The 26443-nt window shown below is 48.2% G+C and overlaps 1 protein-coding gene across 2 annotated transcripts in view; it reads right to left on the bottom strand.

Annotated features, from left to right (window-relative positions):
* The window catches only part of LOC144824366 (alanine--tRNA ligase, mitochondrial-like), a 259848-nt gene extending 233838 nt beyond the window's left edge, over positions 1–26010 (bottom strand). For both annotated transcript variants that reach the window (XM_078683478.1, XM_078683479.1), the window contains exons 1-7: positions 25881–26010; positions 18870–19058; positions 16159–16304; positions 9762–9953; positions 6047–6191; positions 5726–5871; positions 348–456 (exon numbers count right to left, since the gene is read on the bottom strand). In XM_078683478.1, coding sequence (XP_078539604.1) covers positions 348–456; positions 5726–5871; positions 6047–6191; positions 9762–9953; positions 16159–16304; positions 18870–19058; positions 25881–25889 — 936 coding nt within the window. In that variant the 5' untranslated portion in view covers positions 25890–26010. The remainder of the gene's footprint in view (positions 1–347; positions 457–5725; positions 5872–6046; positions 6192–9761; positions 9954–16158; positions 16305–18869; positions 19059–25880) is intronic.
* Between the last annotated feature and the right edge of the window lie 433 nt (positions 26011–26443).

Here is a 26443-nt window from a genome sequence, read left to right as displayed (position 1 = left end):
GACCCTATATAGGACTTCCTAATCAGGATACACCGAGGGCAAAAAGACATACGGTCCCGGTGTAAGGATTTATTGTAAATACAAGTAGGACAAACAAGAGATAGGCATTCTATGTTTGTTTTGTGATTTATTGAAGTATACAAAGCATATAGTGTGTAATGTTCCAATGCGTGTGTAAAGGTTTGCTAGGATCTGTGATTTTCCCTTAAGGATTCACCGCAGGACTTGCAGACCATGATACAAGTCCTGTGCTGCTCCTCACAGAGCAGTGGAAGTGCACAGTTTCTGTAACCCTGTTTGGAAAGTCCTTAACTTTTCACATTGACATCTACTCGCTGCAGACTTACCAAAATGTCCACCACCGTGGGGACTAAGGTGGGCAAGAAACCAGGAGGAGCCTGAAGTATCTCAGAGCTGAAGCGGACAGCCCTTCGGAGGATCCGGCGCAGAACCAGCCTGAAACCAAGACAAGAAACCAATCAGAAGACGCGTAGACCCAGGTCAGATACCTCAGGGCTTCTCTCAGACTCAGGCCAGCATCTCACACAGGAAGACATTCTACAGAAGCTCATGTCACACATGGGCAGATGCCACACACATGGTGACCTCACAAGAGAAGACATCTTAACATCAGGCAATCTAGCATGCAGTCTCACACCTGGAAACCACATACAAACTGATGTGACACCTTGAGCTCACACAGAGCATGAGGTTACACCGGGATCTCTCACGGGGAACGAGGTTACGCCGGGATCTCACACGGAGAACGAGGTTACACCGGGATCTCTCACGGAGAACGAGGTTACACCGGGATCTCTCACGGAGAACGAGGTTACACCGGGATCTCTCACGGAGAACGAGGTTACGCCGGGATCTCACACAGAAAACAAGGTTACACCGCGATCTCTCACGGAGAACGAGGTTACGCCGGGATCTCACACAGAGAACGAGGTTACACCGGGATCTCGCACAGAGACCGAGGTTACACTGGGATCTCTCACGGAGAACGAGGTTACACCGGGATCTCTCACGGAGAACGAGGTTACGCCGGGATCTCACACAGAGAATGAGGTTAAACCGGGATCTCACACGGAGAACGAGGTTACACCGGGATCTCTCACGGAGAACGAGATTACACCGGGATCTCACACAGAGAACGAGGTTACACCGGGATCTCAAGAGAACGAGGTTACACCGGGATCTCACACAGAGAACGAGGTTACACCGGGATCTCACACGGAGAACGAGGTTACACCGGGATCTCTCACGGAGAACGAGGTTACGCTGGGATCTCACACAGAGAACGAGGTTACACCAGGATCTCACACAGAGAATGAGGTTACACCGGGATCTCACACGGAGAACGAGGTTACACCGGGATCTCTCACGGAGAACGAGATTACACCGGGATCTCACACAGAGAACGAGGTTACCCCAGGATCTCACACAGAGAATGAGGTTACACCAGGATCTCTCACGGAGAACGAGGTTACGCCGGGATCTCACACGGAGAACGAGGTTACACTGGGATCTCATACAGAGAACGAGGTTACACTGGGATCTCATACAGAGAACGAGGTTACGCCGGGATCTCACGGAGAACGAGGTTACGCCGGGATCTCAAACAGAGAACGAGGTTACACCAGGATCTCACACAGAGAACGAGGTTACCCCAGGATCTCACAGAGAACGAGGTTACACCGGGATCTCAAGAGAACGAGGTTACACCGGGATCTCATACAGAGAACGAGGTTACACCGGGATCTCACAGAGAACGAGGTTACACCGGGATCTCACAGAGAACGAGGTTACACCGGGATCTCACACAGAGAACGAGGTTACACCGGGATCTCACACAGAGAACAAGGTTACACCGGGATCTCACAGAGAACAAGGTTACACCGGGATCTCACAGAGAACGAGGTTACACCGGGATCTCACAGAGAACGAGGTTACACCAGGATCTCACAGAGAACGAGGTTACACCGGGATCTCACACAGAGAACGAGGTTACACCGGGATCTCACACAGAGAACAAGGTTACACCGGGATCTCACAAAGAACGAGGTTACACCGGGATCTCACACAGAGAACGAGGTTACACCGGGATCTCACGGAGAACGAGGTTACACCGGGATCTCACGGAGAACGAGGTTACACCAGGATCTCACGGAGAACGAGGTTACACCAGGATCTCACACAGAGAATGTGGTTACACCGGGATCTCACACAGAAAATGTGGTTACACCGGGATCTCACACAGAGAACGAGGTTACACCGGGATCTCACAGAGAACGAGGTTACACCGGGATCTCACAGAGAACGAGGTTACACCAGGATCTCACACAGAGAACGAGGTTACCCCAGGATCTCACACAGAGAACGAGGTTACACCGGGATCTCTCACGGAGAACGAGGTTACACCAGGATCTCACACAGAGAATAAGGTTACACCGGGATCTCACAGAAAACGAGGTTACACCAGGATCTCACAGAGAACGAGGTTACACCAGTATCTCACACAGAGAACGAGGTTACCCCAGGATCTCACACAGAGAACGAGGTTACACCGGGATCTCTCACGGAGAACGAGGTTACACCGGGATCTCACAGAGAACAAGGTTACACCGGGATCTCAAGAGAACGAGGTTACACCGGGATCTCACACAGAGAACGAGGTTACACCAGGATCTCACAGAGAACAAGGTTACACCGGGATCTCAAGAGAACGAGGTTACACCGGGATCTCACACAGAGAACGAGGTTACACCAGGATCTCACACAGAGAACGAGGTTACACCGGGATCTCACACAGAGAATGAGGTTACACCAGGATCTCACAGAGAACAAGGTTACACCGGGATCTCAAGAGAACGAGGTTACACCGGGATCTCACACAGAGAACGAGGTTACACCAGGATCTCACACAGAGAACGAGGTTACACCGGGATCTCACACAAAGAAAAAAGGTTACACCGGGATCTCACACAGAGAACGAGGTTACACCGGGATCTCACAGAGAGAAAGAGGTTACACTGGGATCTCACACAGAGAACGAGGTTACACCGGGATTTCTCACAGAGAATGAGGTTACACCAGGATCTCACACAGAGAACGAGGTTACACCGGGATCCCACACAGAGAACGAGGTTACACTGGGATCCCACACAGAGAATGAGGTTACACCGGGATCTCTCACGGAGAACGAGATTACACCGGGATCTCACACAGAGAACGAGGTTACACCAGGATCTCACACAGATAACGAGGTTACACCGGGATCTCACACAGAGAACGAGGTTACACCGGGATCTCACGGAGAACGAGGTTACACCGGGATCTCACGGAGAACGAGGTTACACCGGGATCTCACGGAGAACGAGGTTACACCGGGATCTCTCACGGAGAACGCGGTTACACCGGGATCTTACACAGAGAACGAGGTTACACCGGGATCTCACACAGAGAACGACGTTAGACTGGGATCTCACAGGGAGAACGAGGTTACACCAGGATCTCACACAGAGAACGAGGTTACACCGGGATCTCTCACAGAGAACAAGGTTACACCAGGATCTCACAGAGAACGAGGTTACACCGGGATCTCACACAGAGAACGAGGTTACACCAGGATCTCACACAGAGAACGAGGTTACACCGGGATCTCACACAGAGAACGAGGTTACACCGGGACCTCGCACAGAGACCGAGGTTACACCGGGACCTCACACAGAGAACGAGGTTACATCGGGATCTCACACGGAGAACGAGGTTACACTGGGATCTCACAGGGAGAATGAGGTTACACTGGGATCTCACACAGAGAACGAGGTTACACCGGGATCTCTCACAGAGAACGAGGTTACACCGGGATCTCTCACGGAGAACGAGATTACACCGGGATCTCACACAGCGAACGAGGTTACACCGGGATCTCACACAGAGAACGAGGTTATACTGGGATCGAACACAGAAAATGTCACACCGCAGTCCACATGTCCAGTGACAATGGCTTTTATCTGTGTAGGGTTTCATGCGTTAGATGACCCCGGACTTATGCCTAAATCCCCGTTCCCCTAAACTTGAGGTCTCTAGAATTCTCTTCCTAAGCCCTCCCCCGAAAGCTGATCCGCATTCTGTAAGTGAACAGCATTTGTTCCAACATTCACAATTTTCTTTCCCAACCCTCAAGCTGAGACCTGTCCTCCCCCCCAGGTACTTTACCCTCTTTACACCCTCCCACATTCTCACCCTTGCTCCCTAAGAGGTTTAACCCCTTTACTCCTTCTCCCCCCACACCTTGGTACTTCACATCTTTACACCTCCAGGATCCTCACCCTTGAACCTTACACTGACCTTCCTGCCCACTCCCCCTCACCCTATGCCACCTCTCCTCCCTTCAAGCTCTCCCATCCTGACCCTACTGTGGCCCCCCCCGTCCTAGAACAGATGTGCACCGACATGAAGACGTGAAATCCCAGCCACCTCCATCCACTAATGCAGAGTAACCAACGCCCCGCAGTTAACAACGCGAGTTGTGGCAGCGACACATCGGGCCACCAGTTCAGACTGCTTCTAGTAGAGTGTAATGCTTGAAATGGAAATTCAGGCTCCAGAGGAAGGCGACTGCCAATAGAAAACCTGCGAGATAGGCACAGGGGGTCACCTGCTTGGAAAAGCAATTTCAAGGAAAGAAAAGAAGAGAAAAGAAAAGAAGAGAAGAGAAGAGAAGAGAAGAGAAGAGAAGAGAAGAGAAAAGAAAAGAAAAGGCTTTTTTTTCCTGAAAGGGCGTTGGTGGTTTTTAGCAATGAGTTTGTTCTGTGATTATCAAACTCCAGGCTAGATCCAGGCCACAGAGACAGGAAAAGATGCAGGTCCTTAATGTAATATATCAGGTCCCTTTACAGGGAACATAAACAGAATTTCACACAATTTCCCAACAAGATCCTTCCAAGGTTTTATCTGTGGTAAACATTTTGGCAAATAGTGCAAGGTAGTAATGTAACATGCACGTGGGCAACTCGGCGGTGTGCAGTTTGTGTACGGGCAAACACAACCCATCCTGGAATATTATTTCATGTAGAAATGGGAGTTTGCACCAGAAATTGAATATATTCAACACTAGTAATCTAGGCCAAGGTGTTTGCATCAAAATCCCAGCAGGCATGCCTGGCCCCCTCAAAGAACAGGATTGTTTATTAGGCGAGATCTCTGGACAACCCGCGGCACAGCCTTCGAGGCAAAGGGGCTGGCCTGGCATATCTAGATTTTAAATTGTCTCATTACTGAAGGGAAACATGTTTCACGGATTGCCTGCCAATTCAATTCAAACCCTTTATTTTGTTTCATAAAACTGTAAAGGTTCATACATAATCACCAGATTAAAATCCAAACAGTCAGATATAAAACATTAAAATGCTTGATAAAGATAAAAAACTAGAACAGCCAACTACTCAGCCATTTTGTAATATAAAACCCTATGGCATACATAAATATGCAATCTAAAAATATACGTTCTGTCCTTTCCTCCAAGTAGAAGCGTAAATACATTTCCACTGCAGACTTTCTATTGTAGAGTGTTATAAGGACCATTGCCTTCCAAACACCAGAAACCCACAGAGTTTTACAAGTTGTTAATAGGTTTGTGGCTAAAGGACACTCCCCCTCTTCCCCTAAATGAGTTTACCTTCTTACAGGGTATCAGCAGTAGCAATCTGTTACTCACTCAGCACCAGACATCCCTGGGTACACCCCGTCCGCGATGCACACCGAAAGGGTACGAATGTGGTCTGCCACCACGCGATATGCCATGTCCACATTGCCAGCATCAGCACTACCCAGACGCCCCTGGTAAGCAGGACACCGAGAACCCTGGAAAGACGAGAGCACGCAGAACGCGGTCAGTTCTGAGACCACTCAGAGATACTTTGGGTCAGAAGGGGCTTGCTTTCCTGCTAGGGGTCCACCTATACAAGTGGAGCAGAGCCTATCCAATGGTGGATGGCACCACAACAACCGCACTCGTCTGCCATGGATCCAGCCTCACCTGGTGGATCGCGTCCATCAGTGGCGTGAAGAGGTCCGTGTCGTAGTTGGAGCGCTTGTGCTGCAGGACGGTCACCAGCCTCTCCAGGCCCATTCCAGTGTCCACGTTGTGCTGGGGCAGGAGGCGCAAGCTTCCATCAGCCTCCCTATCAACAAACATACGGTAAGAGGGTTAGCAGCGATCATACTCTTCTACTCGCGACTAGAGCGTGTGCATACCGCCCATCTCTTGTACAACTGTAACAGAGGAGGTTACATGATGCTCATGTAAGAGCACAACAGTGAGGCACCCACATCATCGTCATTCAAACGTGCTTCATAAAATAAAGTAATTCCAGCCAAAGTTGAACCACAAAGGACAGAGGCCGAGCAGAGGAACAAGCTTAGATCACAGATAACTACATTAGAAGAGAAGGAGGACCTCGGAAAACCAGGTGGGACTTTCCGCTTATCCACTGCAGTGCACACAGTTAGTCTGTCAGTAACCCAGACTCCCCACTACCCATGTCTAACTGGTGAGCACCACAGCAGCCCGTTGACTGGGAGGGTTCCTCACTGTATGAAATCATGTCTTTAACGGCTCGTTTTCAAGATAAGACTGTAAGGTCTGCTATTCCCTCGAGATATGTGTTTGGGTGCCAGCCAACCCCAGCACCAGTATCCCTCCTCTGTGAATAGTGACACCACTGGTCTCCACTGCACTGTTCGTGGTGAACTGCACGCCAATCCCAAAAATCCACTCGCCATGGTAGAGTGCCCATCAAGACTTCTGAAAAAGTCTATTTGCACATTAAATCCATTTTTTACGTGGTGGGATCCTCAGTCCAGTTGGGATAGAGGCCTTTGGGCAATCTGACTTTTGGGGCATTTTGGCCTCCTGTGTTCGACCCTACCGAGTTGTCTCTCCTTGTAGCCTCCTGCCTCGCACCTTTGATCCACTGACTTGTAGACACTACCATAGTAAAGCATCTGAGTGTCACAGATTTCTAAACCTAGCTGACGCTGCATAAACATGTCCCCCCTGGCCAAGTGTGGCCGAGTGTCCCCATAACTTTCCTATTAGTGCCCTTTCCCACAGAGGGCCTCTTACCGCATGAGTGCTGCCTGTCAGTTTGAGGCGTATCTTGGCACAGGAAGTTACTAAGGACTGTTTGTGTCTGGGCTCTCGAGTGTAACTGTTCTACTTCCTCATAACTACACAACAGTGCCCGACCTGGACAAAGCCCAGTTACAGGTGGACGGCCCAAGATCCAGGGAAAGACACGCGCACCGTACAAGGAGAGCTCCACAGAGAGTCTACTGTGCAGAATCAGCATAAGGGATATTTTAGTGAATTTGGAGGTTTTGGAAACAACTTTATCAGTAGATTATGTGAGATGAGAGAAGGAGTGAAGAGCACTTACGTTCTAGTGATTAGTTGTGCCTCAAATAGCGGGACAGATGGCCCCTAAGAGCAGGGGCAATGGGTGAAGCAGCTCACAAGAGAAGACGGGTAGGTGTGAGATTGTGGCACCCTCCGTCCCAACAGGGGGATTTAACAACTACAGTCACCTATTGCCCAATATCCTGTAATGATGTTTTATGTGGACCGCCCCTACAGACACATTGATGAAGGTGCCGAGATGCTGTGCAGGGAATCCATCACAAGTCACCAGAGATGCCATGTGGAGAAGAAGCAGGAAAAGACTAGTGTACCCTCTGCCCTGTCTCTGTATGAAGCACTCACACAACAGGCGACAACATGGGCAGACGGATGCAGAAACAGGCCGGGTTGTTTCCTAAATCCTGTTGTGGCTTTGTAGTGCTAGAGGAACTCTTGTGGTTTGACACCCTGTGATTACCTTAGACTACAATTATTTTAACTGACTTAAGTGTGTTATTTCATCCTAGCCTGGATGTACGATGTCCTGCATATGCCTTGCTTCTCTTACACGTTTCTTTCTTGTGATCTTGCTGTCTTTCAGTGGGAGCTGTCATGGAGTAGGACAGCCTTGCCAAGAACAGAGCGTGTGGGATGTGCATTTGAAAGCATGAGAGGGAGAGAGAGAGGTGTGGAATGTACTTTTTGGTCTGGAAGTTCAGTGTTGTGGGCAGTGATGTACACCTGTGCTCGGTGTTGTACATTGAGAGATGAAGTGTGTGAATCTATAAGCAACTGTGCACAATTGTGCATTGTGTTGTAGATTGATGAGAATTATGAAGTTCTTCCTATTGGCTTTGACATGGCCTCGTGTCATCCTTTTTCCTGACTTTGCCTTGCTTCAGTTTTTCTGCGTGCACAGCAGCGCTTGCAAGTTGTTTGGGTTATTCACGATCAAGGATTGTTTTTTGTTTAATGTACTCTGAAAGGCTTTGTGAGCTTCGTCAAGATAAAGGCTGGAACACGCGAGATTTGGAGAAGGGGGGCGTGAGAACTCCTTCCTGCCGAGAGAATGCTTGCTAGGAACCTGGCTAGTTCTGGTAAGATTCCTCTGGCCCGGGGGGAGGTGTTTCTCGAACCTTCTAGTGTGTTTAAAGCTGAGGGTTGCTGACTCAGAAACCGGGAGTTTGGAATCCGAACAGGGACGGACGCGTCTACTTCGGAGGGTGGAACCCTGGTTGCTGAGCTCTTGACCACGGCTGTTTAATTCCCCCAGTCAGGAGTGGGCTAAGATGCAGTGTTTGCACCAGGTGAAGTGTTGGGATTTGATTTTTGCCATTGTGATGTGTGTTTCCAGTGGCTTTGATCATTTGAGGTGCTTCCTTTGTGATGTGTGAGTGAGTCACGGTGCACCTCCAAAGTAATCATTCGATATATACATATCTTTCTGATCTCTTGCAGGACGTCACAGTATATTTGCTTGAGTCTTATTTCATATTATTTGCTGCTTGTTTATTCATCAGTATTATTCAGCTGTCATATTTACCAAGGGTGTTAATATTGCTTGTATATAAACATAAATATATCTCTTTGTGTATTTGAATCTTGTGCATTTGGCATCTGGGAAAGCCTTTCTGTTAGAGAGCATTGTGTAAAATACAACCCCAAGCCTTATTCTAAAAGAGAGAGTCTTTGCATTTTGTAAAATAAAACCCTTTCCTAAAGGTTTTGTTTGTTTTGTGTTAAAGTCTTTGCTGCGCCGGGTGTTGAGCCATCGTGTGGAAGCTGTATTATCTGATAGGCACGAGCAAGACAGGCTTGGTACCACTAGCTACTCCCCCGCGTGAGTTTCGAGAACCAGAGGAGGTTCTTGATCAATACTCGCTAGCTGGGAATGCAAGGGAGAGGAGGCAGGAACTGGCTGCAGGCCCCTGAGTACAGGGCACACTTGCACCCATTCCCTATCTGACAGCATTGTGTGGATCAGCACCAGCATCTCCCCAGCACGGGCGGAGACACGTCTGTGCAGGCTACACGTGCTACATGGGTCACCCCTACTCGATCTCTCTGCAGGGCTCAGTGTTTATTGTTTCATAGGGCTTACATTTTTCCAATCTGATCTCAAGAAGGAGGGAGAAATAAGGAAAGAGTTCAAGTGAGAAATAGCAAATGGCCAAGCAGGACAAGACAAAGAAAGGAAATGGAGAAGAGAAGGTGGGAACATAATAATAGATACAGACACACATTAAAAGAGCACACATCAGGGGGCAGAAACAAATAAACCGGCTGCCCCACACTATCACCCAGCACACTCTGAACACACATTCCCCATCACTGACCAGGTGACCACTCTTACCTGTTGTGCTGCATGAAGACCAGGTTCCAGATCTCCACCACCTCAGAGCTGTCGCGGTTCACCAGGGCTGCGGCATCACGACCGCCCACGTGGTCGTAGTGAATCTCGGTACAGGGACCACAAGGGCCCGTCTCGCCCATCTCCCAGAAGTTCTCTCTTAACCCAAAGGGCAAGACGCGGTCCGGGGGGACTCTGAAAAGGAACAGTGAATCCATGAGGGTAGTCACAGTCACAGGTTTTCAGGTGCCGCAGCTTTGCCAATGGTCCTTGAAACCCAAGTTTCAAAGAGAGGCAAATAAAAAATAATAAAAAATTAAATAAAAAAAATCAAAAGTGCTGGTGTTCAACTTCATACAACTTTAGTGTTTCCAAGTTGCACAATAACGAACAAGAGTGTTCTCTAATGAAGATTAATCATGGTTTGGTCTCTAAGCATAGAAGAAGGTGAGAACACGCAGCTCAGGACGTACAAACGCAGATCGGGCTGTGCTGTCCAGGATACACACAGCTCCTTCCTACTCTCCGCCTGGGTTCCCCATAAGCAGAGGGGAGGTCTCCTCTCGCCCATCACAGGCACTGCTCCATCAGAGGCACTCAACGCATTTTCCATCAGCAGTATTACTGCCATTTTGAAAGACTTTTTAATGCAAATGGGGTTATTACACGAAAGGTGATGGTGTAGAATTGGGAAAACTGTTTATCTACCTCTTTAGGGGGTGAAAAAGGAGCCATCTGATGTCACGCAACATGCAAAAGGCCAACAATTTTTTTAGGTGTTTTTGTTACATTTTTTTAAAGTATTAATAGGTGCATCAGTTGCTAAACAGAATTTCTTTGCATCAACCATTTAGAACTTCCGTCAAAGTGCTAATATGTGGATTTCATTAGCATTTTAATAATATATATTTAAAAGAGTCAATAGACATATAAACGTTAGCTTGACTCTTAATAGCTTGCTTTTCCTTTATTAAACACTTATACCACTTGTAGGTGTTATATACCGCCCTTAGCTGTATTATTTGGCATAGTTACACACAAACATACATTTGCATCCTATGTGAGCTCTGTAGCATTGTTGACAGTACTTTCATGATTAATCCGGCTTATCATACATGCAGTATTTTCCTCACTTGTTTGGGTTTGATTTATTTTGCTTTTACTTAGTGCTTCATGCCTGGTGGGATCTCAAAGCCAGAAGAAAGCTAAAAAACATAGGTTTCTTAAAGATTGGCATATCTCTAGTTCACTTTATTTAGGAAATATTTTTTCTTTTCAGAGTGCGATTTCCTCTTTTGTCTTTTTTTGCCACGCCTTGGCAAGACTTCAGTCCCCTTCTCTGTGATCTGTTGAAACTCAGGGTCTCATTCTTTGCATCATGATAGAATGGTTGTCAGCCAGTACGGATTTCCCATCTTGCTCTGTCTCCGTAGTGCAGAGCGCACAGAATGATGACGATGGCGGCTGCAGGGTCGTCAACCGTTCCACTTTGAGGGCAGTCCCATGAAACTATCCACCTGAAGCCCAGTAAGTACTGTATCTTCAGCTGAGTAACAGCCGCCTTGAAACAGAGGGAGGGTACATCCAAGATCATACTGTTAGGAACAGCCTTAGATAAACCCTACCCCCATTCAATGCTGCTTCCGGCATCCCCCTTTAGAGCAACAGAACCGCTGACCTAACAGTTATCATTACCAGCACAAAGTATTCTGGGCATTAATGAGAGTGAGTCTGGGCATTAACAAAAGTGAACTCTGGCCTTTAGCAAGAGTGGACTGAAATAAACAACCATGCTAGTGAATCCTGCATTAAGGAAAGTAGGCCTGGGCGGTGAACTTCGCTCCGTTCGCGGAGTTAGCGGAGTTTTCTGCACTCGAGGAGTGCAGAAAAACTCTGCTTCGCGATGTGAGCTCGGGTAGAATTTCTACCCGAGCGGCAGGAATACCAGCACAAACTGCAGTTCGTACTGCACTCCGCCACTCGCGGAACTTCGCAGTTTTTTTGTACCTTCACAGAGTTCCGCATAGCAAAACTCTGCGAACTACGCCCAGGCTTAAAGGAAAGTTGCAGTCTGAGCGTCAATAAAAATAAATGTGGTTATTAATGAAGCAAGACTGGGCTTCATCGAGAGCCCAGTGAGTCCCGCCAGGCATCTGAAGCGAACCTGGAACCATCGAACAGAGTGATGGGGCCATTAGTAAGAACCCGTTGATACCGAACAAGCACTTCACGCCCGCCCTGAACTAACAAAAACAGATCGAATGTAAACTTTTATAAAAGCAGGTTTGGGGTCTCATGCTTCGAAGTGAGTCTGGAGGTATTTAGCTGAGTCTGGGACGATGGGAGCTGGACAAGAATTCCAGCTGTGTCCTATACCAACAAAATGGAGTGGTAACCAAGAATTAATGAGCAATTATGAGCTTCATCATGAGGGGAAAGAGTGGGAGGCGTGTGACAGCAATAGTCAGCCCTGTTATCCCCACTCGATATTTTGTTTTTAATATCCGATTTGAATCTGTAATACATCTGTCTCACAGGCTTATTGAAAGGGGTTTTAATCACTGTCCCAGGAACCCTTACCTCGTGACTGAGTGGGTTTTTCCCACTTACAACAATGTACTTCTTGAAGTATTAGAGAGTCTATACACCCCATCAAACAAATGTCGGGCGGATGAGGCAACCAGGTGATGAAGCGTGCCACCTAGGTGGGTGGGTGAGGGTTTGGCTTGTTTATATGAAACTCCTTGACACACTAAGGGATTGGGCTCCCCCGTTTAGGGGGTACCCTCCAGCCTGGATATCCTTGTGTTTTTTCCATTCATCCAGAACTAGCCAATCATTAATTGGGTTTTTTCAAGATCTGTGCAATCAAGAACTAAACAGGCCTGTGCATTATCAAGAAGTCAGAGAGCATTGAGTCTGGCCATTATCAAGAGCTGAGTCTGCAGGTGGGAGGGGTCAGGCGGGGCTGTACCAAGAGGGGTGTAGTGGGCTGTTCAGAGAGAGGAGTGTAGCCTGGCTGTACCAAGAGGGGTGTAGCGGGGCTGTACCGAGAGAGGGGTGTGCGGGGCTTTACCAAGAGGGGTGTAGCGGGCTGTACCAAGAGGGGTGTAGAGGGGCTGTACCAAGAGGGGTGTAGCGGGGCTGTACCAAGAGGGGTGTAGCGGGCTGTACCAAGAGGGGTGTAGCGGGGCTGTACCAAGAGGGGTGTAGCGGGGCTGTACCAAGAGTGGTGTAGCGGGGCTGTACCAAGAGGGGTGTAGCGGGGCTGTACAGAGAGAGGGGTGTAGCGGGGCTGTACCAAGAGGGGTGTAGCGGGGCTGTACCAAGGGTGGTGTAGCGGGGCTGTACCAAGAGGGGTGTAGCGGGCTGTACCAAGAGGAGTGTAGCGGGGCTGTACCAAGAGGGGTGTAGAGGGGCTGTACCAAGAGGGGTGTAGCGGGGCTGTACCAAGAGTGGTGTAGCGGGGCTGTACCGAGAGGGGTGTAGCGGGGCTGTACCAAGAGTGGTGTAGCGGGGCTGTACCAAGAGGGGTGTAGCGGGCTGTACAGAGAGAGGGGTGTATCGGGCTGTACCGAGAGGGGTGTATCGGGCTGTACCGAGAGGGGTGTAGCGGGGCTGTACAGAGAGAGGGGTGTATCGGGCTGTACCAAGAGGGGTGTAGCGGGCTGTACCAAGAGGGGTGTAGCAGGGCTGTACAGAGAGAGGGGTGTATCGGGGCTGTACCAAGAGGGGTCTAGCCTGGCTTTACCAAGAGGGGTGTATCGGGGCTGTACAGAGAGAGGAGTGTATCGGGCTGTACCAAGAGGAGTATAGCTGGGCTGTACCAAGAGTGGTGTAGCGGGGCTGTACAGAGAGAGGGGTGTATCGGGCTGTACCGAGAGGGGTGTAGCGGGGCTGTACCAAGAGGGGTGTAGCGGGGCTGTACAGAGAGAGGGGTGTATCGGGCTGTACCGAGAGGGGTGTAGCGGGGCGGTACCAAGAGAGGTGTAGCGGGGCTGTACCAAGAGGGGTGCAGTGGGGCTGTACCAAGAGGGGTGTATCTGGGCTCTACCAAGAGGGGTGTAGAGGGGCTGTACCAAGAGGAGTGTAGCGGGGCTGTACCAAGAGGGGTGTAGCGGGGCTGTACCAAGAGGGGTGTAGCGGGGCTGTACAGAGAGAGGGGTGTGTCTGGGCTGTACCAAGAGGGGTGTATCGGGGCTGTACCAAGAGGGGTGTATCGGGGCTGTACAGAGAGAGGAGTGTATCGGGCTGTACCGAGAGGGGTGTAGCGGGCTGTACCAAGAGGGGTGTATCTGGGCTCTACCAAGAGGGGTGTAGAGGGGCTGTACCAAGAGGAGTGTAGCGGGGCTGTACCAAGAGGAGTGTAGCGGGGCTGTACCAAGAGGGGTGTAGCGGGGCTGTACAGAGAGAGGGGTGTGTCTGGGCTGTACCAAGAGGGGTGTGTCTGGGCTCTACCAAGAGGGGTGTATCGGGGCTGTACCAAGAGGAGTGTATCGGGGCTGTACAGAGAGAGGAGTGTATCGGGCTGTACCGAGAGGGGTGCAGCGGGGCTGTACCAAGAGGGGTGTAGCGGGGCTGTACCAAGAGGAGTGTAGCAGGGCTGTACCAAGAGGGGTGTATCGGGCTGTACCAAGAGGGGTGTAGCGGGGCTGTACCAAGAGGGGTGTATCGGGCTGTACCGAGAGGGGTGTAGCGGGGCTGTACCAAGAGTGGTGTAGCGGGGCTGTACCAAGAGGGATGTAGCAGGGCTGTACAGAGAGAGGGGTGTGCGGGGCTGTACCAAGAGGGGTGTATCGGGGCTGTACAGAGAGAGGGGTGTATCGGGCTGTACCAAGAGGAGTGTATCGGGCTGTACCAAGAGTGGTGTAGCGGGGCTGTACCAAGAGGGATGTAGCTGGGCTGTACAGAGAGAGGGGTGTGCGGGGCTGTACCAAGAGGAGGGTAGCGGGGCTGTACCAAGAGAGGTGTAGCGGGGCTGTACCAAGAGGGGTGTAGCGGGCTGTACCAAGAGGGGTGTAGTGGGGCTGTACCAAGAGGGGTGTAGCGGGGCTGTACCAAGAGGAGGGTAGCGGGGCTGTACCAAGAGAGGTGTAGCGGGGCTGTACCAAGAGTGGTGTAGCGGGGCTGTACCAAGAGGGTTGTAGCGGGGCTGTACCAAGAGGGGTGTAGCGGGGCTGTACCAAGAGTGGTGTAGCTGGGCTGTACAGAGAGAGGGGTGTGCGGGGCTGTACCAAGAGGAGGGTAGCTGGGCTGTACAGAGAGAGGGGTGTATCGGGCTGTACCAAGAGGAGTGTAGCGGGGCTGTACCAAGAGGGGTGTATCGGGCTGTACCAAGAGGAGTGTAGCGGGGCTGTACCAAGAGGGGTGTAGCGGGGCTGTACAGAGAGAGGGGTGTGTCTGGGCTGTACCAAGAGTGGTGTAGCGGGGCTGTACAGAGAGAGGAGTGTATCGGGCTGTACCGAGAGGGGTGCAGTGGGGCTGTACCAAGAGGGGTGTATCGGGGCTGTACCAAGAGAGGTGTAGCGGGGCTGTACCAAGAGGGGTGCAGTGGGGCTGTACCAAGAGGGGTGTAGCGGGGCTGTACCAAGAGGGATGTAGCTGGGCTGTACCAAGAGGGGTGTAGCGGGGCTGTACCAAGAGGGGTGTAGCGGGGCTGTACCAAGAGGGGTGTAGCAGGGCTGTACCAAGAGGGGTGTATCGGGGCTGTACAGAGAGAGGGGTGTGTCTGGGCTGTACCAAGAGGGGTGTAGCGGGGCTGTACCAAGAGGGGTGTAGCGGGGCTGTACCAAGAGGGATGTAGCTGGGCTGTACAGAGAGAGGGGTGTGCGGGGCTGTACCAAAAGGAGGGTAGCGGGGCTGTACCGAGAGGGGTGTAGCTGGGATTTAAAAAGAGAGGGGTGAAGCTGGGCTGTACCAAGGGGTTGAAGCTACACTTACCAAGAGTAGGGGGAGGGAGGGCATTATCTAAAACTAATCAGCTCAGCTAATCCAGCCTGTATCTCATCCATGTATTTCATTGGCTTGTGATGGACGTTACCTCACTGCACTACTGTCACAAAGAGAGACCGTGAGGACTGCTACCGTCTTCTTTCCACCTGAACCAGCATTAGGTTGAGGAAGGTTTGGCATCTTGTGAGGGTTAATTAAGGGGGATGTTTGTCAGACATTCCTCTGTAATACCCAAATTCTGCCCTTATGTCAGGGCGGGTGCAGTCCATGTCATTTAGTTGCAGGCTATGGAAGCCTCTCCCAACTAGTGGATTTATTTATTGATCACAAGTCTGTGTTTTATTCTTTCCTACGAGGTCTTCAGCACTTGGGCTGTAGGGTGTGATCCTCTGTTAGGCACCTGGATCAACAAGCCAGAGCCCCCTGTCCTATTCATTCCATTGCTCACCCCAAGCTCAGCCAGATGTCTCTACTCTCCTCGTCGGCTCCCAATCCGGAAGATGGATCTCCCGCGAAGTAGGTGACGTAGAGTCGCTCTCTCGGGATCTCGTACACCTGCGTAAGCAGCTCCCACGCCAAGCGGCAAGCTTCCTCCTGGGACAGTGAGACAGAAAAGGGAATCAGAGCGAAGAAACAACCAATGCAACTAAAGAAAGAAGAAAAGGAGAAATACATGTATAAGAAAATGAGTTGGGGGAAAGAAACAGAAATGGATAGAAGTATAAAAAAGAAAAGCAAGTTATGGAAGAAGCAAAAATAAAAAATGAGGAGCAAAATAAGAGCAGAAACAGAGGAAAATAAATACAATTGAGATCAAACATGGAGATCAAAGAGGAGAAACAAACATTGGTAAAGCCAATAGGTCTGACACTGGCCGATAGCGTTTGTGTTTTTTTAATGTGTGTTTTGTTCTGTCATGGTTTTTGCAAACCTTTATTGTTTGGAAAGCTGTCAGGCCCAAGTTAATCTACAATAAATAGTGGTTCAACCAAAAACGTATTGTCTTCAAAATGTGCACATTGCTACAATAGTCATTGCCACGTATGCAGACTACTTTGTGTGTTTATGTGCTTCCTGGGAAAGGACAGAATGCTATCACTCACAGTGAGGTTAGCCAATGGCAGAAGTGGGCGGCCCATTACTCCATGCTGCATGGTATAGTGGGTGGAACAGAAGTGTGAATGCCACAATATCAGGCCAATGGATGAAGCGGCTGTCTGAAAGCACCTACAGTAAGTATTTTATAAACATTATACGTATAATTTTCGTAACATTAAAAGGTTTCTGCTAATGTCAGGCCTATCAATGGGCTGACGAAGGTTGGAAAGAAAAAAGCGGGAAATAGTTAGTCTAAGAAAAATCAGACACAGCCTTCTTTAATTACAGCCAATGGTGTCATATTGGTGGAACTTCTGTTAGACATCACTAATTTATATCCATACTTTAGGAAATGCTGGCATAACCCACTAGCTCTCATGCAACAACTCTATCTGTGGGTTTGAGGTCTTAGTCTGGAGGATCTCCAACCCCCTCCAGTGTGAAGGGCTCCCAGACCCTTTCTACCACCATGAAATGCTTCTAACGGTACCTTCACGTAAATAGGACGTCATACATTTATACTTAGTTAAACATTTGCAATACTAAAGAATGGCTTCCCGAGAACACGTATAAACAGGTATATAAAATGACTTGTAGAATTGTAGCACAAAAATCTACTGAAAGTCAATCTTAAACACATATGCCGCAGCCTCCTTTTGTAATTATTACAGTTCTTGTTCCTTTCTAACATCCAAGGAGTGTTTTGTCTAAAAGCTAAAGCACCTGATCGCAGGGACATCCCGCTGGGCGCTTGGATTGTTCTTGATGCAAGAAAAGCGCCTGTGAAGCGGTTTGTCCAATACCAAAACCAGAACAGGACGACTGTTACACCAAGGGGTAGCTTGTTATTCATTTGGCCCTAGTTACTGCTTTCCACGTAACTTGAGCACGTGTGTCAGTCACGTCTTCTCAACATTTCCTCTTTCATTTGTCGGTGCAGGTACGACATAAGGTCTCTGGCCGCTAAGTTAGTGGAAGCAGCAACAAGCAGCAGAGTTCGCTCTCGATTAAAACTAGAATTTGGGAGATTTTGCAGTAAATAATTAAACACATTGGGGGAACGTATTATCCAACTGACATATTACAGTGGAGGCAATCTTATGCCGGACACTGCTAAAATGAAGCCTTTTTTGCCTTTAAAATCGTGAGTCTCAAGCCTGAATGGGGTTTGTTGGCATGTTGATCTCGTGGAGAGGACATAAGTGAGCTCCAAAAAAGGGAACCCAGTATTTTTGAATGAGTTGAACCGTAAAGCCGTAGAGGTAAGTCTGGAGGGAATGAGTAGATTTTCACTGATGGAGGGACGGTCGAGAGGCTTACCTGCGTGCAAGATATAGTTGGGTGCCATGCCATAGGCAGCAGACGCTTTCCTGGGTACGAGAGATAGTTAGGCGCCATACCACAGCCAGCAGAGGCTTACCAGGGTGCAAGAGATAGTTGGGTGCCATGCCATAGGCAGCAGACGCTTACCTGGGTACGAGAGATAGTTGGGTGCCATGCCACAGCCAGCAGAGGCTTACCAGGGTGCAAGAGATAGTTGGGTGCCATGCCACAGCCAGCAGAGGCTTACCTGGGTGCGAGAGATAGTTGTGCGCCATACCACAGCCAGCAGAGGCTTGCCTGGGTGCGAGAGATAGTTGGGCGCCATGCTATAGCCAGCAGAGGCATACCCGGGTGCAAGAGATAGTTGGGCGCCATGCCACAGCCAGCAGAGGCTTGCCTGGGTGCGAGAGATAGTTGGGCGCCATACCACAGCCAGCAGAGGCTTGCCTGGGTGCGAGAGATAGTTGGGCGCCATGCTATAGCCAGCAGAGGCATACCCGGGTGCAAGAGATAGTTGGGCGCCATGCCACAGCCAGCAGAGGCTTGCCTGGGTGCGAGAGATAGTTGGGTGCCATGCCATAGGCAGCAGAGGCTTACTTGAGTGTGAGAGATAGTTGGGCTATAGGCAGCATGAAATAGCAGTATCAGCAGTTTGTCCAAAGCCTTGGTTTTGGCTCATAGCCAGCCACATTGATCACACTATGACAAGGGAATCTGTCGCACCCTACTTGTTGGTACCTTAAAGTAGTCGCCAAAAGACCAATTGCCCAGCATCTCAAAGAAGGTGTGATGGTACACGTCGCGCCCCACGTCCTCCAGGTCATTGTGTTTGCCACCGGCCCGCACGCACTTCTGACTGTTCACCACACGCCGGTACTGGGCCATCTCGCTTCGAGGATCCACAGTGCCTAGAAAGATGGGTTTGAACTGCCAGGAAAGAGACAAAGCAGCAGTAAGAGGACCTGTGACAGCCGCGAATGGACATTTAATCAAGCAACAGCGGCATGGAGAACTACTGGGTGAAAATCAAATCAGTTATAGTATGAAATTCCACACTTGCCTTATTGTTTGTGGTGAAGCCTCATGTTTATGCAATCTAAATTTCTCCTCATTTCTCCATTTTTTGATAATTATATTTAAAATGTACGTTTAGCGCTCACAACCTCTTGATTTTATGTCGACAGGAGGCTAGCATTATACATAAACTTTTATTTACCACTCCTGAGCAGCACTTATAGCTTCAACTAGAATAGCATGAAGTAATAGAACATCCACTGAGTACGTAAATCCCCAACGCTCCAATTTCATCCTCTTTTGTTTGCTGCTTATGAGTAAATGAGTACATTTTTAACCTTTTGTATATGAATGCAGTTGAATAGGTTTTAATAGAAACTTACAAAAATAGTTAGTATGGTTTGTGAGTGGTATGTTTGTGAGTATGTATGTATGATTGGTATGTTTGTGAGTATGTATGTATGATTGGTATGTTTGTGAGTATGTATGTATGATTGGTATGTTTGTGAGTATGTATGTATGATTGGTATGTTTGCGAGTATGTATGTATGATTGGTATGTTTGTGAGTATGTATGTATGATTGGTATGTTTGTGAGTATGTATGTATGATTGGTATGTTTGCGAGTATGTATGTATGATTGGTATGTTTGTGAGTATGTATGTATGATTGGTATGTTTGTGAGTATGTATGTATGATTGGTATGTTTGTGAGTATGTATGTATGATTGGTATGTTTGTGAGTATGTATGTATGATTGGTATGTTTGTGAGTATGTATGAAATACCCAATTTTCTAGTAACGTAAATGGGTTACATTTAGAATTGCATAGTGTTCGGTATTGATAGGGAACAAGTTTCTGGCTTTCACAAGGAAAAAAAACAAGGTGTCAGCTTCTTGGATTCTCATTCAATTTATGACAGGAGTTGAAATGAGAGTAGGCTGCATGATCATAGGATACGCCAAGTTATCCAACTGTAGTTGTACCTGTCAAGCGAACAAGAATTGAACTCATCCAAAATGCCATTAAGATCTCAGGTATGGGTGCTGCATGTGAAATAAATCAACAACAGCGATTCTGCACTGTTCCAACTTAGGAGGGCCCGTAGACAGTTTCACCAATGATGATATTCACTACTACTTCCTTTTCACTGTCCTGTAATACTGCCTCAAATACATGCATGAGTGGAAAGAGGAAGATCTCAATATCTCCTCATTGAAGTGTCAACTCAACCATGGCCCGGTGTGAGCTTGCAACATTGTACAGCAGCCATTACAGTGACTGACACCCCAGTGTCACCGAGTACCTATATTTCCCATCCTTTGAGGGAATGTTGTATTTAGGGGGCGCTCAGGCTCGCTCTGACCCCTTCCCAACTAAAGAAATTAAAAACTTTTTTTTGTGGTCAACCTCATTGGAGCTCAGTGACTGTTTCCTTTGCGCGTCTCCAGAATGCATTGCACACACAACAGAGCTTTACTTGTAACCCTGCTCACGCTGTCATGTGTATCTTGGCTTAATGACCGCAAATGCCACACCAGAAGCACTTGCACCCTTTTGCTGATTCAAGCCACACAGCTGGTAGGACACTAGCACAGTACACCCAGTTTGTGATACTCACTTCTGAATCAGATCTATGGTCTGTGCCGATGGCTGCAGATCAGTGCTTGTTCTATGTTAGAGAAATCACCAATTCAGTTTGAATGACCGTCACGTGGGACAGCATTTGACTCCTTCCTGATCCCAGTAGGCTGGCATGGGCAAGCAAGGTTTCCTCAGGGCCTGTCTACACATTTTGCAACCTTCTATTCCTATATAATCTGTGAACACTCTGGGAGCTAATAAATCTGAAATACAGAGGCTACAGAGAGTCCAGAACGTGGCCGCAAGATCTCTTTTGGGCCTGCGTAGAACCTGCCCAGTAACCAGTGACTTTCGTTACCTCCACTGGCTGACTGTGGCTAGGCGAATTGAGTTTAAAGCACTGTGTATAGCCCATAAAATTTTGAAACTGGCATCCCCACAAATCTTGACTGATCTTTTTCTTTATATTCCCACACGATCACTTCGATCCAAGGGACGATGTCTGGTAGTGGTTCCCCGGGTGAGAAGAGCCCGCGCCGGCGGGCGCTCTTTTCGTAACAGAGCAGCCATTCTGTGGAACTCGTTGCTAGCCCACATTCGAGGGCTTACCAATTATCTTCATTTTAGGAAAACCATTAAAACTTTTCTGTTTCCTCCCTTGTAGGCCTCCTGTGCTTTGGTGCGTGTTATTTTCTTGTTGCTTAGCGCCAGGATGCCTCTTAGCTGGGGCAGCTGTTGCGCTCTATAAACTTGTTTAACATTAACATTAACCAACTTTCTCGTTAAGGTCTGACAATGCTTCTTTTAGTGCTTGTTTGCACAACTAGACTAGAAGATGTCAGCAGACATGTGCTTAGCATCAATGTGAGAGCTCATTGTCCACTTTCACCTGTCGATCGAACTGTGCATTAAATGCACGCATGCAAAATTGGAGTCACTGTTGACACTGACACAGACCGCATTAAGTGTTGAATTGTCTGTGAATGGCAAGAGAACGACAAAGACAAGAAATTGCACAACAAATTTGCATGAGAAAACGTTTATAAACTGCAGAATAGCTGCATGAGACAGCATGTGGAGAAGCGTGGCTCAATGGTTAGAGCAATATAACAAGGTGAGGCGAGTTTACGCCCCAAACCAACTGCACTGCTGTAAATGCCTGCTTGGCCAATTCATTCCACTGTTCATCCATCAATTAATCCATATTTACAAGCTAATCCAAAAGATTTTTTCACTCATGTTTTTCTGTATTTGTTCAACGCTCTGTAGAGATTAGCTTGTAAATATGGATTAATTGATGGATGAACAGTGGAATGAATTGGCCAAGCAGGCATTTACAGCAGTGCAGTTGGTTTGGGGCGTAAACTCGCCTCACCTTGTTATATTGTCACAAATACAAGTGCCATCAGGGCAAGGCACTTCACCAACGTTGCACGCATCTCTTATTGAGTCATGGATTAGTTTGCAAAAATAGAATAAAATGGTGTGCATCCCGGTTTTCCTCACTGTTTGCCTCAATGGTTAGAGCGGCAGACCCTGATGCAGAGGTCTGTCCCGGGACCAGGGTTCAATTCTCGCCTCGGCTGCTCTTGGACTCAATTTCCCCGGACCTGATAATTCTCGCCTCTGTGCCTAGTCTAATCATGGGTCCCACTCTGTGACTCTGGGCAATAGCTTGCTTAATCTCCACAACGGCCCCAGCAGCGCTTGGATACCTGGCTTCACCTTGGGGGTGCCCAGGAGTGGACATTTCACAGGAAAGCCAGGATGGGTTCCACAGCGGTATGAATACAGCGCTACGAGACCTCTGGGTAGAAGTGCGCTATATAAATACAAATACATTTTCATTTACATACATGACAATCCGCAGCATTTGCATGACCGGACAATGGGCTCCCAAGGAGTTGCATGAGACCATCTGCAATGCAGGATTTCATCAGGTGTATTAAGATCATTATAAATGGTAATAACACATAGATTATATGTTTCTGGCTTTGTTATGGCAAAAAACAATTTATATGCATAGAACAAAGCAGTTATGTTGATGTAATGAGCTATAAGAAATGACTCCTTTAATGGACACTACTATTCTAGACATTGCCTCGAAACAGCTGCATTTCTCCAGAAATCCCCATGCAGGGTTGCTGACTTAAACCTTTTCTAACACTACACAGGTACCCTGTGTATAGCCTCGTCTTTTGTTAGTGGGAGGTTTTGGCCCAGGACAGATGGAGTTTGACAGCCATGAGCTGTCCAAAATAGACTGAGCAGCATCAGTCACTGGCTATGTGCTACAGTGGATGCCAAGGTCTGTGGATGTAGACCGCCCCCCTCCCCCCACACACAGACCTTCACTGGCTTGTACTTTTGTTAGTAGATCCTTGAGCTCCAAACACAAACTTCAGAAGATATCCAGGGTTCTTAGTTTTCCCTAGTAGAAGGGCAGGAAAAAGGAATAATTTACAATTGGGTGGTAATGGGAAATCCACTTATTTTTAAGGAAGCACTAAGACGAGAGAATCATTCACTAGTGGTATTTTCTTAACAATGCCATCCCTACAATGAATGAAATTCCACTGGTGCAATCTCCTCTAGAGCCGGCACTTCCATCAGGAATCAAATGATAATTGGGATTTCTATAGCGCATTATCACCACTGGTCTCTAACCGCTTGAGAGAATGCCCAACCTTGGTACCATAGTAGGAAGTGTGCCCAGGATTGGCCTACATTGTGCCCCAAGCTCCAATAAACAGAAGGGTTTTAAGTTTTTTCCTAAATGGGAGGAGAGCTGGCTCCTTACTGAGCTCTGCTGGCATCTCTTTCCAAAGTTGAGGAATCAAAGAGGCGAAAGCTCTAACCCCCCAGGACAAGGTCGAGAAACGGGGGCAGACCAGCCGGCCGGCATCAGAGGAGCGCAGGGACCGTCCTGGCCTATAATTTTCCACGCGTTCCTTAATATATGCTGGGGCTGGACTATGGATGGCTTTGTGGGCAATACATAGCCCCTTGAATCTTGTTCTCTGCTTGATCGGAAGCCAATGCAGTTGCTGCAGTAAGGGGGTGGCGTGGGCTCATCTAGGGAGCCTAAACACCAGTCTGGCAGCCTCATTCATGACTACCCGAAGTCTAGACAAGAGTTTTACCATTCTCTTTCTCTCTTCCTCCTCTCCACTGATTCTTTCTTAATTCCATGTTCTCCCTCCTTTCTTTTCCCCTGTCCTTCATCCATCTGCTTCTCTAGCTTTCCTTTAATTCTGTGCTCATTCTTCTTTTCCATGTATTGTCTCTCCCTTCTTTCCTCTTCCCATTTCGTCACCCCGCCATGTGTGCCAGTATGAGCGTGGAGTATTAGCTTATTTGCAGTGTGTTCCTTATTGTATGTTCTCAGTTTCATCTGAGAGGGTGACCCTGGACTCACTCTAAGCGGCATTGTTAGTGTGCCCAAAGTGGCACATGTTGGTGCTGAGCAGCGCTGTGGGTGCCAGGTCAATCAGTGCTCTGCAGATCATGGTGAATGTAATGTAGTGCCTAGTATACTCAGCAGCTGAGAGTGTGGTGGGACAGACAGGGGCTGGAGCCCCATGGGCATAGTGACTATGCATGCCTGGCAACTCACCCTCATTTAGCGAGTCACACCCTCTTTTAAGTTCCATTCACCTGCTTGACCAATAAATGCCTCTGTGGGCTTCATTGGGCCTTCCCTTTTCAAACCTATATCACCCTCCAAAAAAGTGTTAATTCTCCATCCACCTTAATAGGGCCACCCACTTAAGCACCTGGCTTCACCTGCATTTTTGAGTCAAGAGGTTGACAGGTACACTCTGTTTGTAAAGCTAGCTGTACGACATGCCGCTGCATCCAGGACTGTTGTTACTGCCTGTACGGCCATCCAGCTGCCTGCGGCTCACTTGCCTCAGACCAGGGACACTCAGTACATGCCCTGCTCCCCCTCACCAGACCACTGGACAATTCCAGGTGAGTGTGCCACCTACAGAGGTATTTGGGCTTTTTGAGACTTTTTTATGTTATTTCTTTTTCTCAACAACCAAGAAACTCACCCAATATATGTAAACGTACCACCTCTTGCAATACTTTTTGGTAAATCTTAAATATATTTTTGCTTTTTTAAGGAGCACAAAAGTTTCTTGACGGCATAAGAGAATTTTGCATGAGAACCAGACATTACACTTATTTTGAGGCACAGAAAAGTTAACCGATTTGCTCAGTATCACAGGATGTTGACTTGAGCCGAAGCCGGGACTCAGTGGTTGCCTCCTGTAAGGTTACAAGTCACATTGTCTCTAAATATGTAGGCCAGAGCCTGGTAAGCCTTAAGCTTATCCCAAGTTTGGGGTAGATGAAACGTATGTTCTGTTTGTTGATCTTTTATATTTACGACCAGTGCTTTAAATGGGCTAGTACTGAGTACCAACTCTTTTTTATTTTAATATATAATTGTCAACACCCAATCACTGTTAAATGTAATCTTAAGTGAATTTGCTATTTGTGTATATATATATATATATGTATATATATATATATAGACCACCATTATTTGTATCTCTTCCTCGAGTGACTTTACAACTTGTACTCTTGCAATTTTTCCCTCCTTTCACTCCACTTGTATATTTGCATTTTTTTTCTTTTTTTTCTGTTTGTATCTCTTATGTAACTCATGTTATCCAAAGTCCTTATGTATCGCAACTGGTTCTTTTGTTAAGCGCTCTGACACCTTTGGGTAATGTTCGCGCTATATAAAATCGCATTAAATAAATAAAAATAAAAAAGAAGGCGCTGAGTTCCTGCACTTCTCAAAAGAAACATCACACTTTTAATTTGAAAGTGCAGGCACTTCTCAGAAACAAGCAGGTACTCTGGGACAGAATACCTGAACTTCTATTTTTACAGTTCAAGTACTGTTTACGACTTAAAAAAGCAAAGCACCTTAAGGCACAGGCAGCAGGCACTACACCCGGAAGTAACACATCAGCCTGACCGCGTCATCCATCTTAAGGTCAGGCAAAACATGACGTCCGCTGCCAAACCAGTTTGAAAGACAAACTATCACTTGATAACTCCTCCCCTTCCTCGATGTCCCGCCCACTATCGCAGAAGCCACGCCCCCACTCCAGCCGCACTGACGCTCACTCACCTGGTTCATGCCCGCGTTGACGAAGAGCAGGCTGGGGTCGCCGCGCGGACGCACGGGGGCGGAAGGCACGCGCTGGTGCCCGCCGCGCTCCCGGAAGAACGTCAGGAAGGTCTCGCGCACCGACGCCGCGGCCGAGGAGGAGCCGAGTGCGCGGCACGTGCTGACCAGGGTCCCCCTGGCACGCGAGCAGAGGCGGGCCGCCATCTTACGGAGGGCACCGAAGTGACAGCAGAGGGGCGGGGGGAGCGAACCGCCAAGATAGAAAACGGACAAACGGCGTACTAAAAACAGAAAAGGGACGAGGGGATTAAGTGATAACATTGAAAAGGGACTACGGTACTCGACCCTAAAAGAAACAGGAACTGTTAAGGTGCACCTCTGAATTCTGGGACTTGTAGTTTTTTTAAAATTCCATTATGAAATAGGACTGCAAGTCCCAGAATTCAAAGGAAAAATCCTGGCGTGGCACTTGGCTGCAGTGAACTGGAGTGGCAGACCATGCAGGCACCAGTGGACATTTTACCAGCCTTCTGGTGTCAATGCAGTGGCATAACAAAAGTTTA

The sequence above is a fragment of the Lissotriton helveticus genome, chromosome 3_1, assembly GCF_964261635.1.
Source record: "Lissotriton helveticus chromosome 3_1, aLisHel1.1, whole genome shotgun sequence".
Lineage (NCBI taxonomy): Eukaryota > Metazoa > Chordata > Amphibia > Caudata > Salamandridae > Lissotriton > Lissotriton helveticus.
Note: the sequence above shows the minus strand (reverse complement) of the source record. Positions and strands in the feature narration are given on the sequence as shown.